Source organism: Nothobranchius furzeri, chromosome 2 (genome assembly GCF_043380555.1).
Source record: "Nothobranchius furzeri strain GRZ-AD chromosome 2, NfurGRZ-RIMD1, whole genome shotgun sequence".
NCBI lineage: Eukaryota > Metazoa > Chordata > Actinopteri > Cyprinodontiformes > Nothobranchiidae > Nothobranchius > Nothobranchius furzeri.
The window spans coordinates 63,757,731-63,776,243 of NC_091742.1; the positions used below are offsets into that span (position 1 = coordinate 63,757,731).

Here is an 18,513-nt window from a genome sequence, read left to right on the forward strand (position 1 = left end):
GGTACAGATACCTGCTGATTGGCTGATCAGTCTGCTGATGAATTTATGTATAAGAGACAGCTTGAAGGGAGTTAACTTACAGGAGGAAAATATCAGGATGCTTTATATCAGACAGATATCAAGTATACGTTTTGGTCCATATCGCCCAGCCCTAATCTGGGTCAAAGAGTCAGAGACTGATTGTTCTGGACCTCAGACTGGACTGTCTTCTTCCAACAACACAACAACCCGGACCAGTCAGTCCAGATAACAAAGGAGTGGCTTCCAGATGGCTCTGTGGATGTCACTGAGTGACTTTGCACCATCACCATCTATCCGACCTCACAGAGAGAAACTTCCCAATACTAGGCTTTACACGTTTTCTCCTCAAAATTCTTGAGGCTGAAGCTGCTGCTCGTGGTGATTGAAGTCGGTGAATACTCCGCTCTGATGGATAAATCTTTCACTCTTCCTCACTCAGTAATTAGCCCAAGCCTGGACTGAGGCCTGTTTTTCATGGCAGCCCCTCCTTCCCAACGAGCTTGATGACAAAGCACAGACCTTCGTCACAGCGCCTGGTGGTCCAACTCATACATTCTGCTCCAGCTTAAGTACAGCTACGTGATCGTCCCCAACAGGTCACACGGGCCACTGTCCAGCTGTTCTTCTGTCATGAAGCTAGATGCTGAGAGTGCATTTTAGTGTGTTTGTGTTTCTGTCTGTGTGGATATGAGATATTATGCAGGAAGCAGTACGCAGATGACGGCTCAGTAAGAGAGTTTTACAGGAAATATCCAGCTGACATATTTCCACCCAGGTTTGTATCACGTTGCACAATTTTGCTGACAAATGCTTTTACCATCCAAGGTGTTAAAACCTTCACAAAATACCTGAATTGCTGCAAAACAAAATGTAAAGCCCTCCAACGTGATATAGACGAAGGTGCTGAAGGATAGAAGTGTACGGATAGAGTGAAGACAGTTCCTCCTGAGCGGGGAATAACCTAAATGTCTGGCAGTTCCTTCAATGGCTGTTGTGACATTTCTCAGAAAACCACACACGTGAACCCGATAGCGCTAAAGCCATTTGGAGTAAAGAAACCATGGACGTCTAGACTAAATCACACAACATTCCTCCAGGGCTGAGGTTAAAGCATGGATCCGACTTTCGCACCCAGAGGGTCCGAACCTGCTGTGGTCTCAGGGGAAGAACCGGACTGGGGATTAGGAGGCTAGCAAGAACAACTCTGAGTATTGTTGCCATTGTCTCCCACAGTTTGGAGAATGACATCATAGCACATTATAAAACCACAGAATCAACGGTTAAACCTTCAAGCGTCCTTCATTCTGAGCCTCCAAGCTTCCCCACCTCTGGCGCACCGGCTTTACTTTTCCAAGGAATCTGGTAATTCACTCTGATTCCCAAATATACACAGAGATGCGATAAAGCTGAGCTGTAAATGTGAGTTGTGTGCTTAAGCTTCAAACCTAAATTATATGTTCCAAAAACCAGATCCTCTCCAGAACAGAAACCAGTTTAGCTTCACGTTTGCTCAATATTTAAAGGACTTGAGCAGGAGCACAGCAGTAATCATTTTAACGGGGATTTCTTGCTTAGTTTAAGGCTAAAATTACATCGAGTGATTAGGAATTTAGCGGCCTTTGTCAGCTTTTCTAGCTGGCTCACAAACCGACTTGAAGCAAGGCATTCATTCCAGAACATCACTGGAGAGTTTCTATCATGAGAACCACTCCAGCTGAATGACTCTGCTGCCACTCAGCATGGTGAAATCACTTAAAAACAACGTGCTGACGTCTCCTCATAAAGACGCGCGTACCGCAGGGACGGCGAGGCATTCTGAGATGACAGATACTACTTAAATATGAAATACAAGGGCATGCCTGTGGCTTCTTTTTTGGAAGCTAGGTTAAGAGGCTAAAACGTGTCGTGTTCATCCCAGGTCACATGGGTGGGCGCTGTTATGTTCTTGTAGAAGCCACTGAGGACTGACCGTTCGCGCTCCTGCTCCAGCAGGTTGGTGAACTCGTCGCTCTTCTTCATGAACTCTCCGTGGTTCCTCTTCTCGTCCTCCAGCTTGTACAGAGCCTGTTTATGAGCCTGCTCCACCATCAGCAGCTGCTCCAGCATCCGCCGATGGGTCTCCCTCTGCTTCTCCACCAGCTTATCCAGCTGTGTGGGGAGCACATAGAAAACATCTGTCCAGTCCAGACTGCTGTGTGTTAACTGCTCCCTATGCACCTACTGGGTTGAGGGTTAGCCTTACCTCTACCATTGGTTTTTCGTAGATGTCTTCCTGAAAGGCGTCAGGCTTGCCTTGGATGGAGTCTCTCTGCAGGGCCTGCAGGACTTTATGTGGTGTAACAAAACCATATTTAGCTTCCAGTAGAGCCAAGTCGATTTTCTCTGCCTTCAAGACTGTGATCACCTCGTCTCTGGCCTGTGATACAAAACATTAAGTAAAAATATTTCATTCTCAAAACTCTTGTGTAAAGGTCTATATTAATTTTTCATTAATGTTGCCTATACATAAGCACTGAGGCTTTAACCCTCCCACTGTCCTAATGGGTGACCCCGCGAGGAAAGTTGACCATTGAGCAGGATTGATGGTTTATCCCTTGAGGTCCACGTGGCAGGGGTGAGGTGGTGCTCACTCCTCACCCCTGCCACGTGGACCTCAAGGGAAAAACCATCAATCCTGCTCAATGGTCAACTTTCCTCGCGGGGTCACCTCAGCAGAAGAAAAGCCTTTTCTTCTGCTGAGTCTTTAAAAATATCTTTGTTTGATAAACACGTTTTTCAGAAAGCTTTTGTAGGATGTTTTTCTTTTTTGGCAGATTACCAACAAAAGTAAAACCTCTTGGGCCTTGTAAGTTTTATTTGCTTTTTTCTGAACTATTTTCTTTTGCAGCGCTCAGACTGAAGCCTCTCGGTGTTGATTTTACATGAAACAGCAGCTTTTGACGTTGCCAGTGGATTCCTGGATCTGAAGCAGGAATTGTCAGGAAGTAGCCTCAGCTGTTAGCTGTCCATTAACACAAGCTTTTAGTCCATAAGCGCCCACTTCTTCTGAGCCAGCGTGTCAGACTTCGATGTCCGACTGGGGGCGGCGCCAGGTCTGCTGTAATGGTAGTAATCCAGTTTGGCATGTTACCTTTTCAAGTTTACATTACCTGCAGCTCTCCTTCCAACAAGCTCAGCAGGAAAATGAGGTCGTCTCGGGAAAGGTCCCTGCCCTTTTCCCTCCGACTGCCCTTTGCAGCACTGCTGCCGCCAGTCCTTGCACTCCCAATAGCACTGGTGCTGTTCTTGGTGATCTTGTGGTTTCTCTGAATGGTGCCGGTGTCATCTGGGGTCTCTCGGTGTCGACTACGACGCTCTGCTCTTCCCGAAGGATCCTCTCGCTCTGCAGCTCTCTTGCACGTGTCCACCTGGTGCTGCTGAGCTAGCTTGGCCTTGGCTACGTCCTCCAGGCTGCTGCTGCGGGACCGCATGTTCCTCCACCTGTTAACACAAAATACCAGGATGACTTTTTTAAATCACATTGTGAGTAGCAAAACCACGAGTCTAGAGTAGAAATGGGACTGCCTTATTCTAGTTTGGTGAAGTCGTATTTGTGTTTCCTGAAAAACGACGTTTGTTCTATGAGATTTTGGGGTTTCCGTTCATGAACTTCTGACAGAACGTCTGTACACAGCTTCATTGTCATTGAGGCTGAGGAACTTACATATGATGTGCAAAAGCCGTCAGCATCAGCGTTAAGAAACATTTTTATTTTGTAAAAGCCCTTCTATCCTCTTGTTATCTCTCTCACTGACAGTGTTGGTCTGCATCTCCAAGTTTCGCTCAATTTCATTACAATTCTATCTCTCTTCTGCACCTGCTGATTTATTTCTGAGCTTTGCAGAAAAAAATATTGTTTTTGTTTAGTCTAAAACAAGACAAGCAAAGAAAATGAGTTTTCTACTCATCCTATCACAATCTTAATAATAATAATAATAATAATAATAATAATAATAATAATAATAATAATAATAGTAAAGAGGGAAAACAAAGCATCACCTATCTCTTCTAGATCTTTGATCTTCAGTGTTGTTTCAACAAATGACCCAACATGTAGCCATCATTAACAGCTTTGGTATTATTTGTCTAAGTTGGCACTACCTATGGCAGGGATATTGAAGTTCGGGCCTCAAGGGCCGGTATCGAGCACATTTTAGTGGTTTCTCTGGTCCAAAACAATAGATTCAGTGGTTGAGTCACCTGTGTAGCAGCTCATCAGGCTCTGCAGAAGCCTGTCGATCACCTGCTGATTGAAATCAGATGTGTTGAAGCAGGGTTAAAGCTAAAACATGCTGGATAGTGGCCCTCGAGGCCCAGAATTGAATAGCCCTGACCTATGGTCTCATGTTTTGTTTAATTATTTGACGCTATGAAGTTGAAGCCACTAGAAAAGTCAACAACTCGGTAAGTGTTTCAGGAACAATGAATAAAAACCTTTGTGTTTAAAGTCCACAGTGTGATGTTGCCCATCTGGTTTGTGAATGGTCCATTCAGGTCCTGACTGTGATTAATCCAGTAATGATAAACAGATAAAAGTTCAATTTTCACAGGGAACACGAACCCGATGCTCCTCTGCCAAGTAATTTATTACTTGTTCAGTGTTTACGCTCAGCTAAAGTAAACACATACGTAAGACAGATTAGAACAAAAGCATGCTGAGACTCGTCTCTTTGTGCAATAATCCACCCAACGACATGACGTCATCATCTATCAAGCTCGGCTCAAATGGAAACGTTTCCAAGTGAGTGATTTCAGACTTGACTTCCTCCAGTTTTCTCACACACCAGTAAACCTTTGCTTCATTTATTTATTAGTTGCCATGACAGGTCAAAGTCCAGCATTTCTGTTTGTCTTGCATATTCAACACAAAATCCCTACGGGGAAAAAAAACATTTCTGAAAAAGAAATTATTTGAAAATGTTTTGAAGAAAAGCAGATTGGCTTTGAAGGAGTTGTTTACTTATTAACTCTCATTTACAAGCACCTCGCATTGACAAAAGTGTTGGTTATTTTAGTACATTGTGGGCTGAATGAAGTGTGTACATCATTTTAATACTTTCTGGCTTTCTTTAATATTAAATGTAATGGTTTAAATAACAGCCAAACACAGTTGATTCCAATGGCCACTGGTTGACCTAATAGTTTCAAATAAAATCTAGCAAGCATATTCCATAAATGATTATCGTCTGCACAATACTTACGCTCCCTGTTTTATAAGTCACGCCCATCTACTTCCGCACCACGGGTCCCCGGAAGAACGAAAAATGAATGCAAGTCAGCGGGGCTAAAAACGTTATTTTGTAATCCCGCCTGTTATGTCCCCTGGATTTCACATATGATGTCCGTCAATTTTAAAGACACATTTTAATTCAAGAAAGTGCTTATATTCAAACGGGTGGGGGAGGGCCTTCGTCGAACCAGACAAGGAGAAAAACAGAGGGAAAATAGCTGTAAGTTCAGCGAAATTCAAATCCTTTCTCCAGGAGAAAAATAAAACACCATAAATCTGGTCATGTGGTAGCAGCTACGCTATAGGAGAGGAGATTCTGTCACAGTCACATATGCGATATACCGACGTCTGGTTTGTAATCATGCTAATTGCAAATGTTTACAAGCTGATAAATTATATAAATTAAGTACGTGACTGGCGTGGTTGAAACATTACTTTTCATTAAAATTGCAGTACAACGTGTGTGATCCAGGGCGTAAGGCAAAGTGGGTTGGAAAATAGCTATTTTAGCCTTGTTGACTTACGTTCATTTTTTCGTTCTTCCAGGGACCCGTGAGCCGACCAAAATGGGAGGAGACGTATGCTCCCTCTAGAATAAGTTGTAGCCATTTTTGAGTTTTCATAAGGTTACTTGGCTGTGGCGGCCATCTTGGATTAAACCAATTTATTTCAGAAATTTTAATTATTTTTTTATTACTATGCCAAGAAAATAAAAACATGAATAAATTTTTTTGCATTTTTACCCATTTGCAGTAAAAAAGCTTAACTCTAAAAAGAACATTAACTATATAAAGTAATACTGTTAATATAAGAGTATCCTTAATGCAGGTTTTATTGAAGCTTTTAATATTTTCTTAGAATTTTGTTAAGTAATTTTTAACAAATAGGTTATGTATGCGCCAGTTTAAAACATTTTCTAACTTTCATTTGAAATGAATACATTTTCTCCTTAAAGGTGAGTTAAAGTTATGTGTCTGTCCAGTTTGAGACGGGACATGTAACAATTCCTAAAGTTCACATAAAGTCCTTTTCTGAATATTAACAAATAAATAAAATGTCCGTCTTGGTCCAGAGTTGACACCAGATGTAGCTCTTTATCTGATGGTGTCTGATATGCACATGGACACCGAGTGTAAGAGACTCCTGCAGTGTGCGCCCAGCCTCTGTGTGAGGCCCTCTGACAGTTTATGAGTAAGAAAGATGGCTGGCTGATTGCATTGTGCACACTCTAGGCAGTGCGCCACATGATTCAGAGCTGAGGTAATTCCCTGTAGCCAAAGACAGGCTCCACAATGGCTTACTCCGAGATCTGACTGGGCTACAGACTGAACTCCTGAAAATGTGCACAAGTCTGTGTTCAACTTCAGGACTGAAAACACGAGGAAAACGTTTTTTTTTTTTCCTCAGTGGTGTCAAACCTCTAGTGAAATTTGCCCATCATTGCGCAACCAAACCTTGCGGTTGAAAGAAAAACAAAAGTTCCTAGCTTCATAATGAGCAGGAGCATGCAAATCTAAATCCAGATTGTGCAAAAAAAATCCAGTGGTTAGAGGCATGTAATGTGGGCCCACAGGGAGTCCTACATGTGCAAGTATCACATATCTGTAAAATCTGCAGGATGGATCTGAAATGTATCACAGGGTTCACAAAAGTGTTCAAAAAGGTTTCAAATCCATCTCATCGCTGCTGTGGGGAGATAAATGAGGTTTGGAGGACTAAGCTTTAGGAAACTTGAGGAATAAAAATCTGGTGGAAGAAGACCGTCTGGGCTGATTTGTCTTTCTGGATCGTAGGCCATGTACACACATAGCTGGGTTTTTGTAAAACCAAACACCCTCTTGGGTCCACACCACTTAGTTTTCAGTGACAGAACATAGTGCAATGTGAAGCACATTCATAAGCCTGCCAAGCCTGTAGGTGGCAGTAGTTCCCCAAATCTTTTGCATCTTTGCAATAAAACATTGCTTCACTTGTCCTATTCTACATAGAGCAGAAAAACAAGCTGAGTGTAAACACATGGACACACATGGTCAGAGCATTTATGTCATGACAGTGATGTGGCAAAACCTAAAACCCAGATTATTTACATGAAAAACAAATGCTGCTGACAACAAACTTTACAAATCTCTACTAATTGATTAAGTTTTTCCTGCAGGCTGAACTTGAAAACAGTCTCCTACACCTAGCTCCTGCATTAACTTCTGATAGAAATAGACAATGGAACTCTAGGATCAGAAATACCTGACAGATCTACATCACACTGTCACTTAACATTCACGGACTCATCTCGACTTGAGGAAGGCTGTTGTTGGTTTAGTGTTCAGGAAACAGCAGAGAACGTCTTAGCTAATAGAAGCTAGCTGTTAGCATTAGCAACACCACAACACAGCAGAACTTCTTCAGGCTTGTGTTATTTGTGGAGATAAAACATCACTGTTGCAAACCAATCCAACCTAATCCAGTTCATATTTATTTATGTAGCACTTTTATTCAACTCTGTCGACCAAAGTGCAAAACAATTACAAAATATAAAAAAATAACAAGCATAGATAAAACAATGTAAAAGCATCCCAAAAATAAAATGCATCACAGCTTGAAACAGATGTTCAAATCTCAGCTTCAATCTTGCCCTCGCAATGACCAGCTGCTGCCAGTAAGCCAGCCTTAGAAGTCATGGTGGATTATATGGCATAAGAACATCCGACAGGTACGATTGTGTCACTGTTAACCCATTTAACGATTTATGTGTCAGGACAAGAATTTTAAAACTAATTCTAAAAGTAAATGGAATACGAATGAGCAAAGCCAGCCCCGGGGAGATGTGGTCAGACCGGTGGGTGCCCATCAGCAGGCGTGCCGCTGCATTCTGCACCAATTATAGTCCTAAAAGGCAAGCCTTAAATGAAGCAAAAATTTGGTAATGAAAACACAGACTATATTTCCTTAAAATAATGCCAAGAGGAATCAAATATATAGAAAGTAGTAGAGGGCCAACAACTAAGTCCTGGGGTACACCACATGGGGAACCTCCTTAGAATAAAAGTCGCCAACACTGACAGACACAGACCTATCTGACAAATATGATCTGAACCAGCTTAGGGCAATGTCTCATAATGCCAACATAATGTTCCAAACATGAAATCAGAATAGAGTAGTCAGCTGTATCAAAAGTTGCAGTCAGGTCCAACAGCAAAAGACATACCCTAACCATACCACTTTATTTATTGAGCACTTTTAACATGGCATTACAACCGACCAAAGCGCTGCACGTAATAAACATAAGTCGAGATCGTCACACGTCATAAAACAGTTTAAAAGAACACCAAAGTAAGGTCAAACAAACAAGGTGGAACCACAATATCCACAGATGTGAAATTAAACAACTAAGGTGGAAAGGAGGATGACAAACACGGTTTCACCAAAATCTGCAGCCAAGACGTTATTAAAAACTTTTACTAGTGCAGTCTCAGTACTGTGACAGGACTTAAAGCTTCTTTCCGGAGTATTTCTCTTATCCGATGGCACCATCCAGTGGCTGACAAGCATTTCACACTCCTTCCATTTTTTTAAGATGGCGACTTCATGTTTCTGTTTATAAATGTGCTTCTGTATGACAAACAGCTAAAGCACGTTGTTTTACGAGTATTACTCTTTTGTCATGTTATGTTCTCATATATTTATATTTTAGACACTTGTCTGTGAAAAGTACTTCAACTCTGCATCAGCCGAGGTATTCCTTACATTTGAAGCAAGTAAGCGGTAGTCTAACGCTATTGGTTAGTTCTGGTCGGCGCTCAGTTTCCTATTGCACGGAGCTCTGCGGGGCAGGGGGCATGTTTAGCAAAAAAAACTTATTGCTTACAATATATCACAGAATATGATAAGATAATCACTTTTATGGATTTCTGACTAATCATACACAATTTCTGAAAGGGGAAAACTCCGGAAAGATACTATAAAAACCAATTGAAATGCCTCAAAAATTGGGTTACCATCAAGTTTTGAAAATGCTGCAAAGGCTCATTTCCTACAGCGGCAGCTTGTTTAAACTCCAGAAAGTTCTTAACAGTGGTCAGATGGTTCGCAGTTATTCCAAGTCAGTGTTTTGAGTTAAACAGTGTTGCTATTGTAGTCCCCTTAATGTCTAGAAATATGGGACAGAGACATGGGATACATATATTTATTTGGATAAATATGTAGATCAATAGTTTTATGTCACAAAGAACAAACTAGTTCCAAATTCCAAGTGTCACAGAGCCACTTTTATTAACTTTGTGCTTGAAACTTAGGAAAGACTTGCGATTATGCATCAGTAACAGTGATGAGGCATGAAACGGTGTTACTAATGAAAGTCAGTCTTTTTCAGTTACTAGTAATCTGATTAATTATCGTCCTATTTTGTCATGACGCCGCTTCTGTTACTGATGAGCAAATGTGTGCATTACTATATTTCTGCAGCACGGTGTGTCATCAGCTGATTGGGAGCTGAAGGAGCGGATGTTTTCATCAAAGTGGCCAGTGAGGAACGAGGAAGACGTGATCGATAGTTGTTCCCTTCTTGGTGTGACAGTGGGAATTACGAAGACCTGCTCGGATGTCACTTCATTAATTTGTCGTCACGATCTTCTATCTTTCTAGATCATCCTACTGGAACCAATTACTGATCATTTCTTTAGTGCAGCTGCAACACTGATTGTATAATTTAATAATTTCAAAAACATATTTTATATTTTTTTATTCATGCCACTGTTATGACCTTAGAAAATTAACAAAACCAGTTGATTAGCTGAAGTTTCTGTAAAAAAAGACCTCCGATAACCCTTTCTAATTCTAACCTATAGAGACATTTTGACATAACTAAATGAGTTTCTACTCATCTGTATGAACAACAAATGCATCATCTGTCAGGCAGTTTATCAGGTGAAGGCGTATCAAAACATGTCAGTATCTCAGACAAAGCCATGTCGTTGCCCAGCTGTCAGCCCCTGGTCTTCGTGTTTGTACCTGCGCTAATTCATCACGTTTTCCATCTGCTGAAGTTCAAACAATAGCGTCATGAATGAAAGGTGTTTGAGCACCTTAAATAAACCCAGTGTCATTATGAGCAGCAGTCCGAGCCAGCACACTGGTTCTATGACTCTCTGACAAGGAAACTCAAATGGGCGATTAACACATAAATAATGAGATGAAAAAGAAGACTGGGTGAGGGAGTTTCATAACTGTCAGACTCTTGTTCATTCTAAGATTTAGTTGCTGCTTCTGTTATGAACACAATGTCTAAAGATATCCATTTTCCTGAAACCAACTACCAAAGCTTCATTTTTCTGGCAAAACAAATTAAGGAAAATTAACCCGTCATGATAGAATCCATAAAGCAAAACAAGTAATGCAAAACATATGCTTACGTTAGAATAAAATTAGCTTCTTCAAGAATTTTAAATTCACTTCTGGATTTATTCAACATTTTTGGTCCCAGGTGAGTCCTGGTTTCCATTAGTACCACCATTATTGTAATTATCTTTTAAAAATCACTTCTGTTACCAGATCATAACCCTAACCCTCAAGGAAAATGAGGTAGGGAACCACTGATCTAGATAAATGATGCAACAATTTACAAAACAACCCAAATAAATAAATAAATCCCATAAACAAAAGATTAGTGGTGTTTCATACAATGCAGTATTCATTCTGGGACAGCAGTAGTTCAGGAGGTTTAACGGGTTGTCCAGTAATCGGAAGGTTGCAGGTTCAATCCCAGCTCTGGACAGAGAATTCTGCTGTTGTGTTCTTGAGCAAGACATTTAACCCACCTTGCCTGTTGGTGGTGATCAGAGAGACCAGTGGCGCTTGGGCTCCGCTGCCTTGCCTCCTAAAGCTTGGTTAATGCTTGAAGCATCCGCGAGGTTCGCACGGCTCAGCGCGGCAAAATTGCGTCATTTTAACAACCACGCCCCTCCACCGCGCCTCCGCACGGCCCAAACGTTCCGCACCTAGGAAATTTTCTAAAGCTTGGTTTATGCTTGACGCATTCACTTTCCGCGCGGTGATACGACTTGCGGATGGAACGCGCTTCACAACTCGCAGTGTTTATGGTACGTGCGTCCGCATGGTTAGAAATTTTCCAAGGTGTGCGTTGCGGAAATTCTGGGCCGTGCGGAGACGCGGTGGAGGGGTGTGGTTGTTAAAATGACGCAACTTTTCCGCGCGGAGCCGTGCGGACCTCGCGGACACGTCAAGCATAAACCAACCTTAAGCACGCGGACGGTCGGACGCGGAAAACCGTGGCGGACCGGCAAGAACTAGTATGGCAGAGGTTCGTAAATACAGACATTTGTATGATTCAGCTCTCAGAGATCACCGTGATCAACATGTAAATAATCCTTGGAGAGAAATAGCTCGCACTGTCGGAAAAGACGAGGACGCTGTTAAAAATGCTGAAATGCCATGTTGTAAACAGTAATTTCTACTTCTACTATGGTGTAGTGTTGGGTGCATGCCGTAGAGCTCCATGCTGCCCCCTACAGTTTGGGAGAATATTGGCTCACCGCAGAGACAAGCCGCATGAACCATAAACACTGCGAGTTGTGAAGCGCGTTCCATCCGCGAGCCGCATCACCAAGCGGAAAGTGAATGTGTCAAGCATAAACCAAGCTTTAGTCTGTCTTTGAATACCCATTCTCCCTTCCCCTGACGAGACATTGATGTCGTTAAGTCCTATTGTGTTAGAATGGCTGTACTGATGAGATGCAGGAGGGTGTGACCTTTCCTATTTGACATACTGGTGTCAGAACCCAAGCCCCCAAACCGGCCTCTCCCAGCTAACCGGCCTCCATCTTGGACCACATTTCCCAGCAAGCTCCTCGCGGGAACTCCCGGCATTCTCCCAGTCACACCCAAGCCTATATATGGAAGACGCCACACCGGCTCTTCACTCAGTCATCGTTTCATTGAAACCCCTGATCAGAGTTCTCTACCGAATAATCCAGACGTCAAACATCCTTACCGAGTTCAACTCCCGTACCCAGTCGACCATCGTGACAGGATGACTGAGTCCGTAGATCCAGCGGAGTTCGAGCGCATGAAAAGAAAGACGGAGCAAATGGAAAATGAACTCATTCAGCTCCACAGCCCTCCATGCTCTCCAGCAGCAAGCCCTCGCTCCACCAACAGAGGGGCTGCACTTTAGTCTCCCAGAGAGGTGGAACGGAGAGACGGGGAGCCCAGACGGTCTACTCGCCACCCTCGACATGCAGTTTGAGTGCCAGCCAGGGCGCTTCCCCACTGCTCGCTCTCGGGTGGCGCATCTCACCTCCCTGCTCTCCGGACGCGCGGCTGAGTGGGCCGCTGCGCTTTATAATTCCAAATCACCGGCTTGCAATGACTATGCTGCTTTTGTGTCCGCCCTCAGAAAGACTTTTGTTCCACCCAGCAGCGAAGTGGGAGCAGAAACACAACTCCTAAAGCTCCGCCAGCGGGAGCGCACGGTGTGCGCTTATGCGTCGGAGTTCCGCACCATCTCCGCCAAGCTGCGGTGGGATGACTCTGCCCTCCGAGCCGTCTTCTTGGAGGGACTGGCGACCTACATCCGTGATGAGATGGCGGGAAAGGAACTGCCCCAGACCCTGGATGAAGTGGTCGATTTGGCGCTGCGCATGGATCAGCGGGTTCTGGTTCGGCCCAAGCCCTTCACTCGCCCATCCAGGGCACCTGGCCCTCTTCCTCGTTCCCCCACGCCTGCTCCCGGACCCGCTTCTACTGATGAGCCCATGCAATCAGGCCACCTTCCTCCAGAGGAGAGACAGCGACGGTGGCGCTAGGGTCTCTGTGCCTATTGTGGCTCCTCCCACCACAGACGCCTGAACTGTCCATTACGTTTGGGAAACGAAGGAACCCACTGAGTATCGGGGTCGCTCAGCCTGGGTCACCTTCAGCCCCCGCCTCTTCAAATCGACTCCTTCTTCATGTTACCCTCCTTCATGGTGAGACCTCACTTCAGATGCACGCGCTGTTGGACTCGGGGGCCGCTGACAATTTTATGGACATGGATCTGGCTAAGCGCCGACGGATCCCCATGACCCCCTTGGAGAGAGTTGTGCCTGTGACCTCGGTGGACGGTAGGCCCCTCCAACCCTATCCGATCCAAAACCGAACCCAGCCACTCCAGATGATTGTCCAAGGCCACCGAGAGACCCTCCAGTTCCTGATCATATGTGCTCCCTCCTCTCCTCTAATCCTGGGATTTCCCTGGCTCCGTCTCCACGACCCCCGGATTTCCTGGTCCCAGGGCCGCATTTTGGAATGGGGGACCCAGTGCCAGGCCCACCTCTCTCCTCCTACATCCATGCCAGACCGCCCGGACGGTGACACTGGCCAAACACCGCCCAATCTGCCACTGCCCTACCGGGACCTGGCTGCGGTGTTTGACAAGCGGCGCACCACCACACTGCCGCCTCACCGCCCGTACGACATGGAAATCAAGCTGCAACCAGGAACCAGTCCACCCCGGGGGCGCCTTTTTTCTCTCTCTCCCGCCGAGTCCAGAGCCATGGAGGAATATATTGACCAGGCCCTCCAGCAGGGTTTCATTCGACCTTCCTCCTCCCCGGGTGCCGCAGGCTTCTTCTTTGTCAGGAAAAAGGAGGGTGATCTCCGCCCCTGTATCGATTACCGAGGTCTGAACAAAATCACAGTCAAAGACCGTCATCCTCTGCCGCTCCTCACATCTGCCCTGGACGCCATCTCCCAGGCGCGGATCTTCACCAAGCTGGACCTCCGGAGCGCCTACAATCTGGTCCGTATTAAAGCTGGAGATGAGTGGAAGACCGCTTTCATCACACCCACCGGTCACTGGGAGTACCAGGTAATGCCCTTCGGGCTGTGCAATAGCCCCGCCGTTTTTCAACGCCTCATAAACGATGTCCTCCGCGACATGTTGGGACGGTGGGTGTTTGCCTACCTGGATGACATCCTGATCTACTCCAAGTCCGAGGCCGAACACCTCCACCATGTTCGCGCTGTTCTAACCCGGCTCCTGGACAATAACCTGTTCTGTAAGCCCGAGAAGTGCTCCTTCCACCAGCGGTCCGTATCATTCCTGGGCTACATGATTTCAGATAAAGGACTAACCATGGACCCTCAGAAAGTCCAGGCGGTGAGAGACTGGCCCCTCCCGACGAGCCTGAAACAACTGCAGAGTTTTCTGGATTTCTGCAGCTTTTACCGCCGTTTTATTAAGGACTTTAGCACCATTGTGGCACCTCTCACTTCTCTCACCCGACCAAGCCCTCCGAGCCAACCGTTCTGGCTGACTCCTGACGCCGTTCGGGCCTTCCAACACCTAGTCGCCCGTTTCACGTCGGCTCCTATCCTCCGCCATCCGGATCATGCAGTCCCCTTTGTGGTCGAGGTAGAACCCTCGGATGTTGGCGCCGGTGCCATCTTGTCCCAAGCCGGGCCCGACGACAGGCTTCATCCCTGTGCCTACTTCTCCAGGAAGTTTTCCACCACCCAGCAGAAGTACGGCGTAGGGGATCGCGAGCTGCTGGCCATAAAGTGGGCATTGGAGGAATGGAGGCAGTGGCTACTGGGCACCACTCAGCCGTTCACCATCTGGACGGACCACCAGAACCTGACCCACATCAGATCAGCCAAGCAGCTCAATCCTCGCCAGGCCCGCTGGGCCCTCTTCTTTGAGCCCTATGAATTCCATCTCGCCTACCGCCCAGGGACAAAGAACCAGAAGGCGGACGCCCTTTCCCGCCAGTTCACACATCCAACGCCCACGTCCGAGCCGGCACCTATCCTCCCCGAGCACCGTTTCTTGGCCCACCTGAGGTGGCCACTGGAGGAGACTATCCAAAACGCCCTCCGAGACGATCCAGCACCTCCAGAGACCCCCGCGGGTCAGCTCTACGTCCCCACGGCCTGTCGCAGCGAGGCATTGTCCTGGGCCCACTCATCACGCCTGTCTGGCCAAGCGGGCTTCTCACGGACTCTTAGGTTCCTCAAACGAGCTCTCTGGTGGCCACGTATGGAGAGAGATGTAAAGGACTATACGAGTGCCTGTGACGTCTGCGCCCGCTCCAAGACATCCAACCAGGCCTCGGTTGGTACCCTCAGACCTCTTCCGGTACCCAGCCGCCCCTGGTCCCATGTGGGGTTGGACTTCGTCACAGGGCTCCCACCAGTCAACGACCTTAATACCATCATGACGGTCACTGACCGGTTTTCTAAGGCTGTTCACTTCATCGCCCTTCTGGGCCTCCCCTCGGCCCGACGCACAGCTGAGTTGTTCCTGGAGAATGTGGTGCGTCTCCATGGATTTCCTGTCGACGTGGTCTCGGATCGTGGTCCCCAGTTCACGGCCCGGTTCTGGAGGGCTTTTTGTCATCTGTTGGGAGCATCAGTCAGCCTATCTTCGGGCTATCACCCGCAGACCAACGGCCAAACGGAGCGGGCAAACCAACAACTGGGTCGGTACCTCCGCTGCTTTGTCTCGGCCCAACCCTCGCAGTGGCCTAAGTACCTCCTCTGGGCTGAGTTATCCCACAATCTCCACACCTCCTCAGCCACTCTGATGTCCCCGTTCGAAGTCTGCTATGGCTACCAGCCCCCGGTCTTTGCCCACCAGGAACCCGAAGTTGCGGTGCCGGCCGCTCAATCCCTGGTGAGGCGCTGCAGGAACGCCTGGATAAAGGCGCGGGCCTCCATAACCCGAGCTAACGCCCGTTACTCTCACCAACACCTCCGCCGACACCGTCCTGGTCCCTCATATGCTCCAGGGGATAAGGTCTGGGTGTCCACGGCAGACCTCCGTGTCCGTGCCGGGTCCAGGAAGCTCGCTCCCCGGTTCCTTGGGCCTTACCCCGTGCAAAGGGTCATCAACCCGGTCACGTACCGGCTGCGGCTGCCTGCGAGTCTCCGCATCCATCCCACCTTCCATATCTCCCGGCTCAAGCCCTACGTGGAATCCTCCCTCCTTCCGCCTCCGGCTCCGGCACCTCCGCCTGCCCGCTTCCTCGACGGTGAGCCCATCTACACCGTCCGGCGCATCCTGGACGCTCGCCGCAGGGGACGGGGCTGGCAGTATCTGGTCGATTGGGCGGACTACGGCCCTGAGGAACGCTCCTGGGAGCCGGCCCGCTCCATCTTGGACCCTGCCCTTGTCTCTGACTTCTGGGACCGCTGAGGTCGCCCTGGGACTTCTGGAGCCGTCCCTGGACCGGGGGGTCCTGTCAGAACCCAAGCCCCCAAACCGGCCTCTCCCAGCTAACCGGCCTCCATCTTGGACCACATTTCCCAGCAAGCTCCTCGCGAGAACTCCCGGCATTCTCCCAGTCACACCCAAGCCTATATATGGAAGACGCCGCACCGGCTCTTCACTCAGTCATCGTTTCATTGAAACCCCTGATCAGAGTTCTCTACCGAATAATCCAGACGTCAAACATCCTTACCGAGTTCAACTCCCGTACCCAGTCGACCATCGTGACAACTGGCAGATGGCTTCCTTTACCTCTCTCTCAAACCATTTATCTTCTCTTTAGAACAGAATAGAACAGGATAGAATAGAATAGAATAGAATAGAATAGAATAGAATAGAATAGAATAGAATAGAATAGAATAGAATAGAATAGAATAGAATATTGATCACACAGTGGGGAAATTTACTTTTTACAGCGGCACAAAAACTTAGGAGAATAATTTAAAGAGAAATAATAACAAAGGTCTATACATAGGCAGTAAACTATTATCTTATGTAAATCTGGTATTGAACAAGTATTAAATACATAATGAGCATTGCATTGATGTTATTGTGTACCAGGATAATGCCAGTACCAGTTAAACTGAGGAGTTATACACTCTTACTGCAGAGGGGATGAATGACCTACGGTAGCGTTCTGTTTTATATCTGGGATGTCTCAGTCTGCCTCTGAAGGAGCTGTCTGTGGTCTCCACAGTAGAATGCAGTGGGTGAGAGTTTTTTTTAAGATGGCGGTCATCTTCCCCAGCATCCTCCTTTCACACATCTACTCAACAGAATCCAGTGGACAGCCTGCACCCCAACAGACCACAGCAGAGTGGATAACAGAGCCAACAACAGAGTGATAAAAAGATCTTAGCAGCTGGAAAATAACTCTGAAGGACCTCAGTCTCCTCAGGAGGTGGAGGCAGCTTTGGCCCTTCTTACACAGAGCATCTGTGTTGTTGGACCAGTTCAGTTTGCTGTTGAGGTGAACACCCAGGTACAGGTATTCACCAGCTCAATGTCTGTTCCCTGAATGTTTACTGGTGAGTGAGGAGGAGTGTTTATCTGGAAGTCAGTCATCATTTCCTTTGTCTTCCTGGGGTCTCATTTATCAAACATTGCGTAGAATCCTTACTAAAACCGTACTTAAGCTCAGCAAAAAAATGTACTGACGCCAAGTAGGTTTTTGATCTATCAAACATGCAGTACGCACAGCTGCACACAAGCTCCGCTTCATAAATCTGAGACTATCTAGAAAGGTTGTCAGCTGCTTTTTAGTCACATCCCGCCCTCACCACGCCCACTTACTGCCATAAATGGTCGATCCACAAATGCCTTGTGGATCTCGTGCATATACATAAGCTGGCTTGTTGCAGCATTTCGATCACGACCGCAGATCAAGGAAACACTATTTCACAAGCAGAAATTGAGGTACTTGTGGGTGAGGTGGAGAAATGAAAGGAAGTGCTTTTGCAAAACAAATAAGAGAAAATCCACGGAGTGGCACAGCGTTGCTGAAGCCATCAATGCTGAGTTCTTCAGAGAGATCTGTGGCGGATATAAAAAAAAATGGTCCAATCAGGATTTGATGCCCAGACTCCCAGGTGAAAGTCACACGCACTAACCAGTCAGCCAAATAGAGATCTCCCTTGTACAAGTAGCCAGGGCGCATGATCAATCGGGTCACAGTGACAGGACGCTCACTGTCACAGACGCACGACATTCTGTCTCAATCTGTCCCCCTGCTGATATTCTGCATTCTATATTCTGCGCTTCAGGCTGTGTGTGTGTGTGTGCGTGCGTGCGCGCATGTGTGTGTGTGTGTGCGTGTGTGGGGGGGGGGGGGTCTTGTTCTGTGTGAAAATGAAGCAGTACAAGTGATAATGCTGCAGGATTTCATAATTTCCTCCTTCTCAGCAACAGCACTGCAGGTGCTCTCCATGTCCAAAATGTGCGTAAGCCAGGTCCTTAGTCAACT

The 18,513-nt window shown here is 46.6% G+C and overlaps 1 protein-coding gene across 2 annotated transcripts in view; it reads right to left on the reverse strand.

Moving 5' to 3' along the window:
* The window catches only part of filip1l (filamin A interacting protein 1-like), a 113,671-nt gene that overhangs the window by 75,039 nt on the left and 20,119 nt on the right, over window positions 1–18,513 (reverse strand). For both annotated transcript variants that reach the window (XM_015946665.3, XM_015946666.3), the window contains 3 exons: window positions 3,171–3,501; window positions 2,264–2,437; window positions 1,991–2,169 (listed from right to left, as the gene is read on the reverse strand). In XM_015946665.3, coding sequence (XP_015802151.3) covers window positions 1,991–2,169; window positions 2,264–2,437; window positions 3,171–3,491 — 674 coding nt within the window. In that variant the 5' untranslated portion in view covers window positions 3,492–3,501. The remainder of the gene's footprint in view (window positions 1–1,990; window positions 2,170–2,263; window positions 2,438–3,170; window positions 3,502–18,513) is intronic.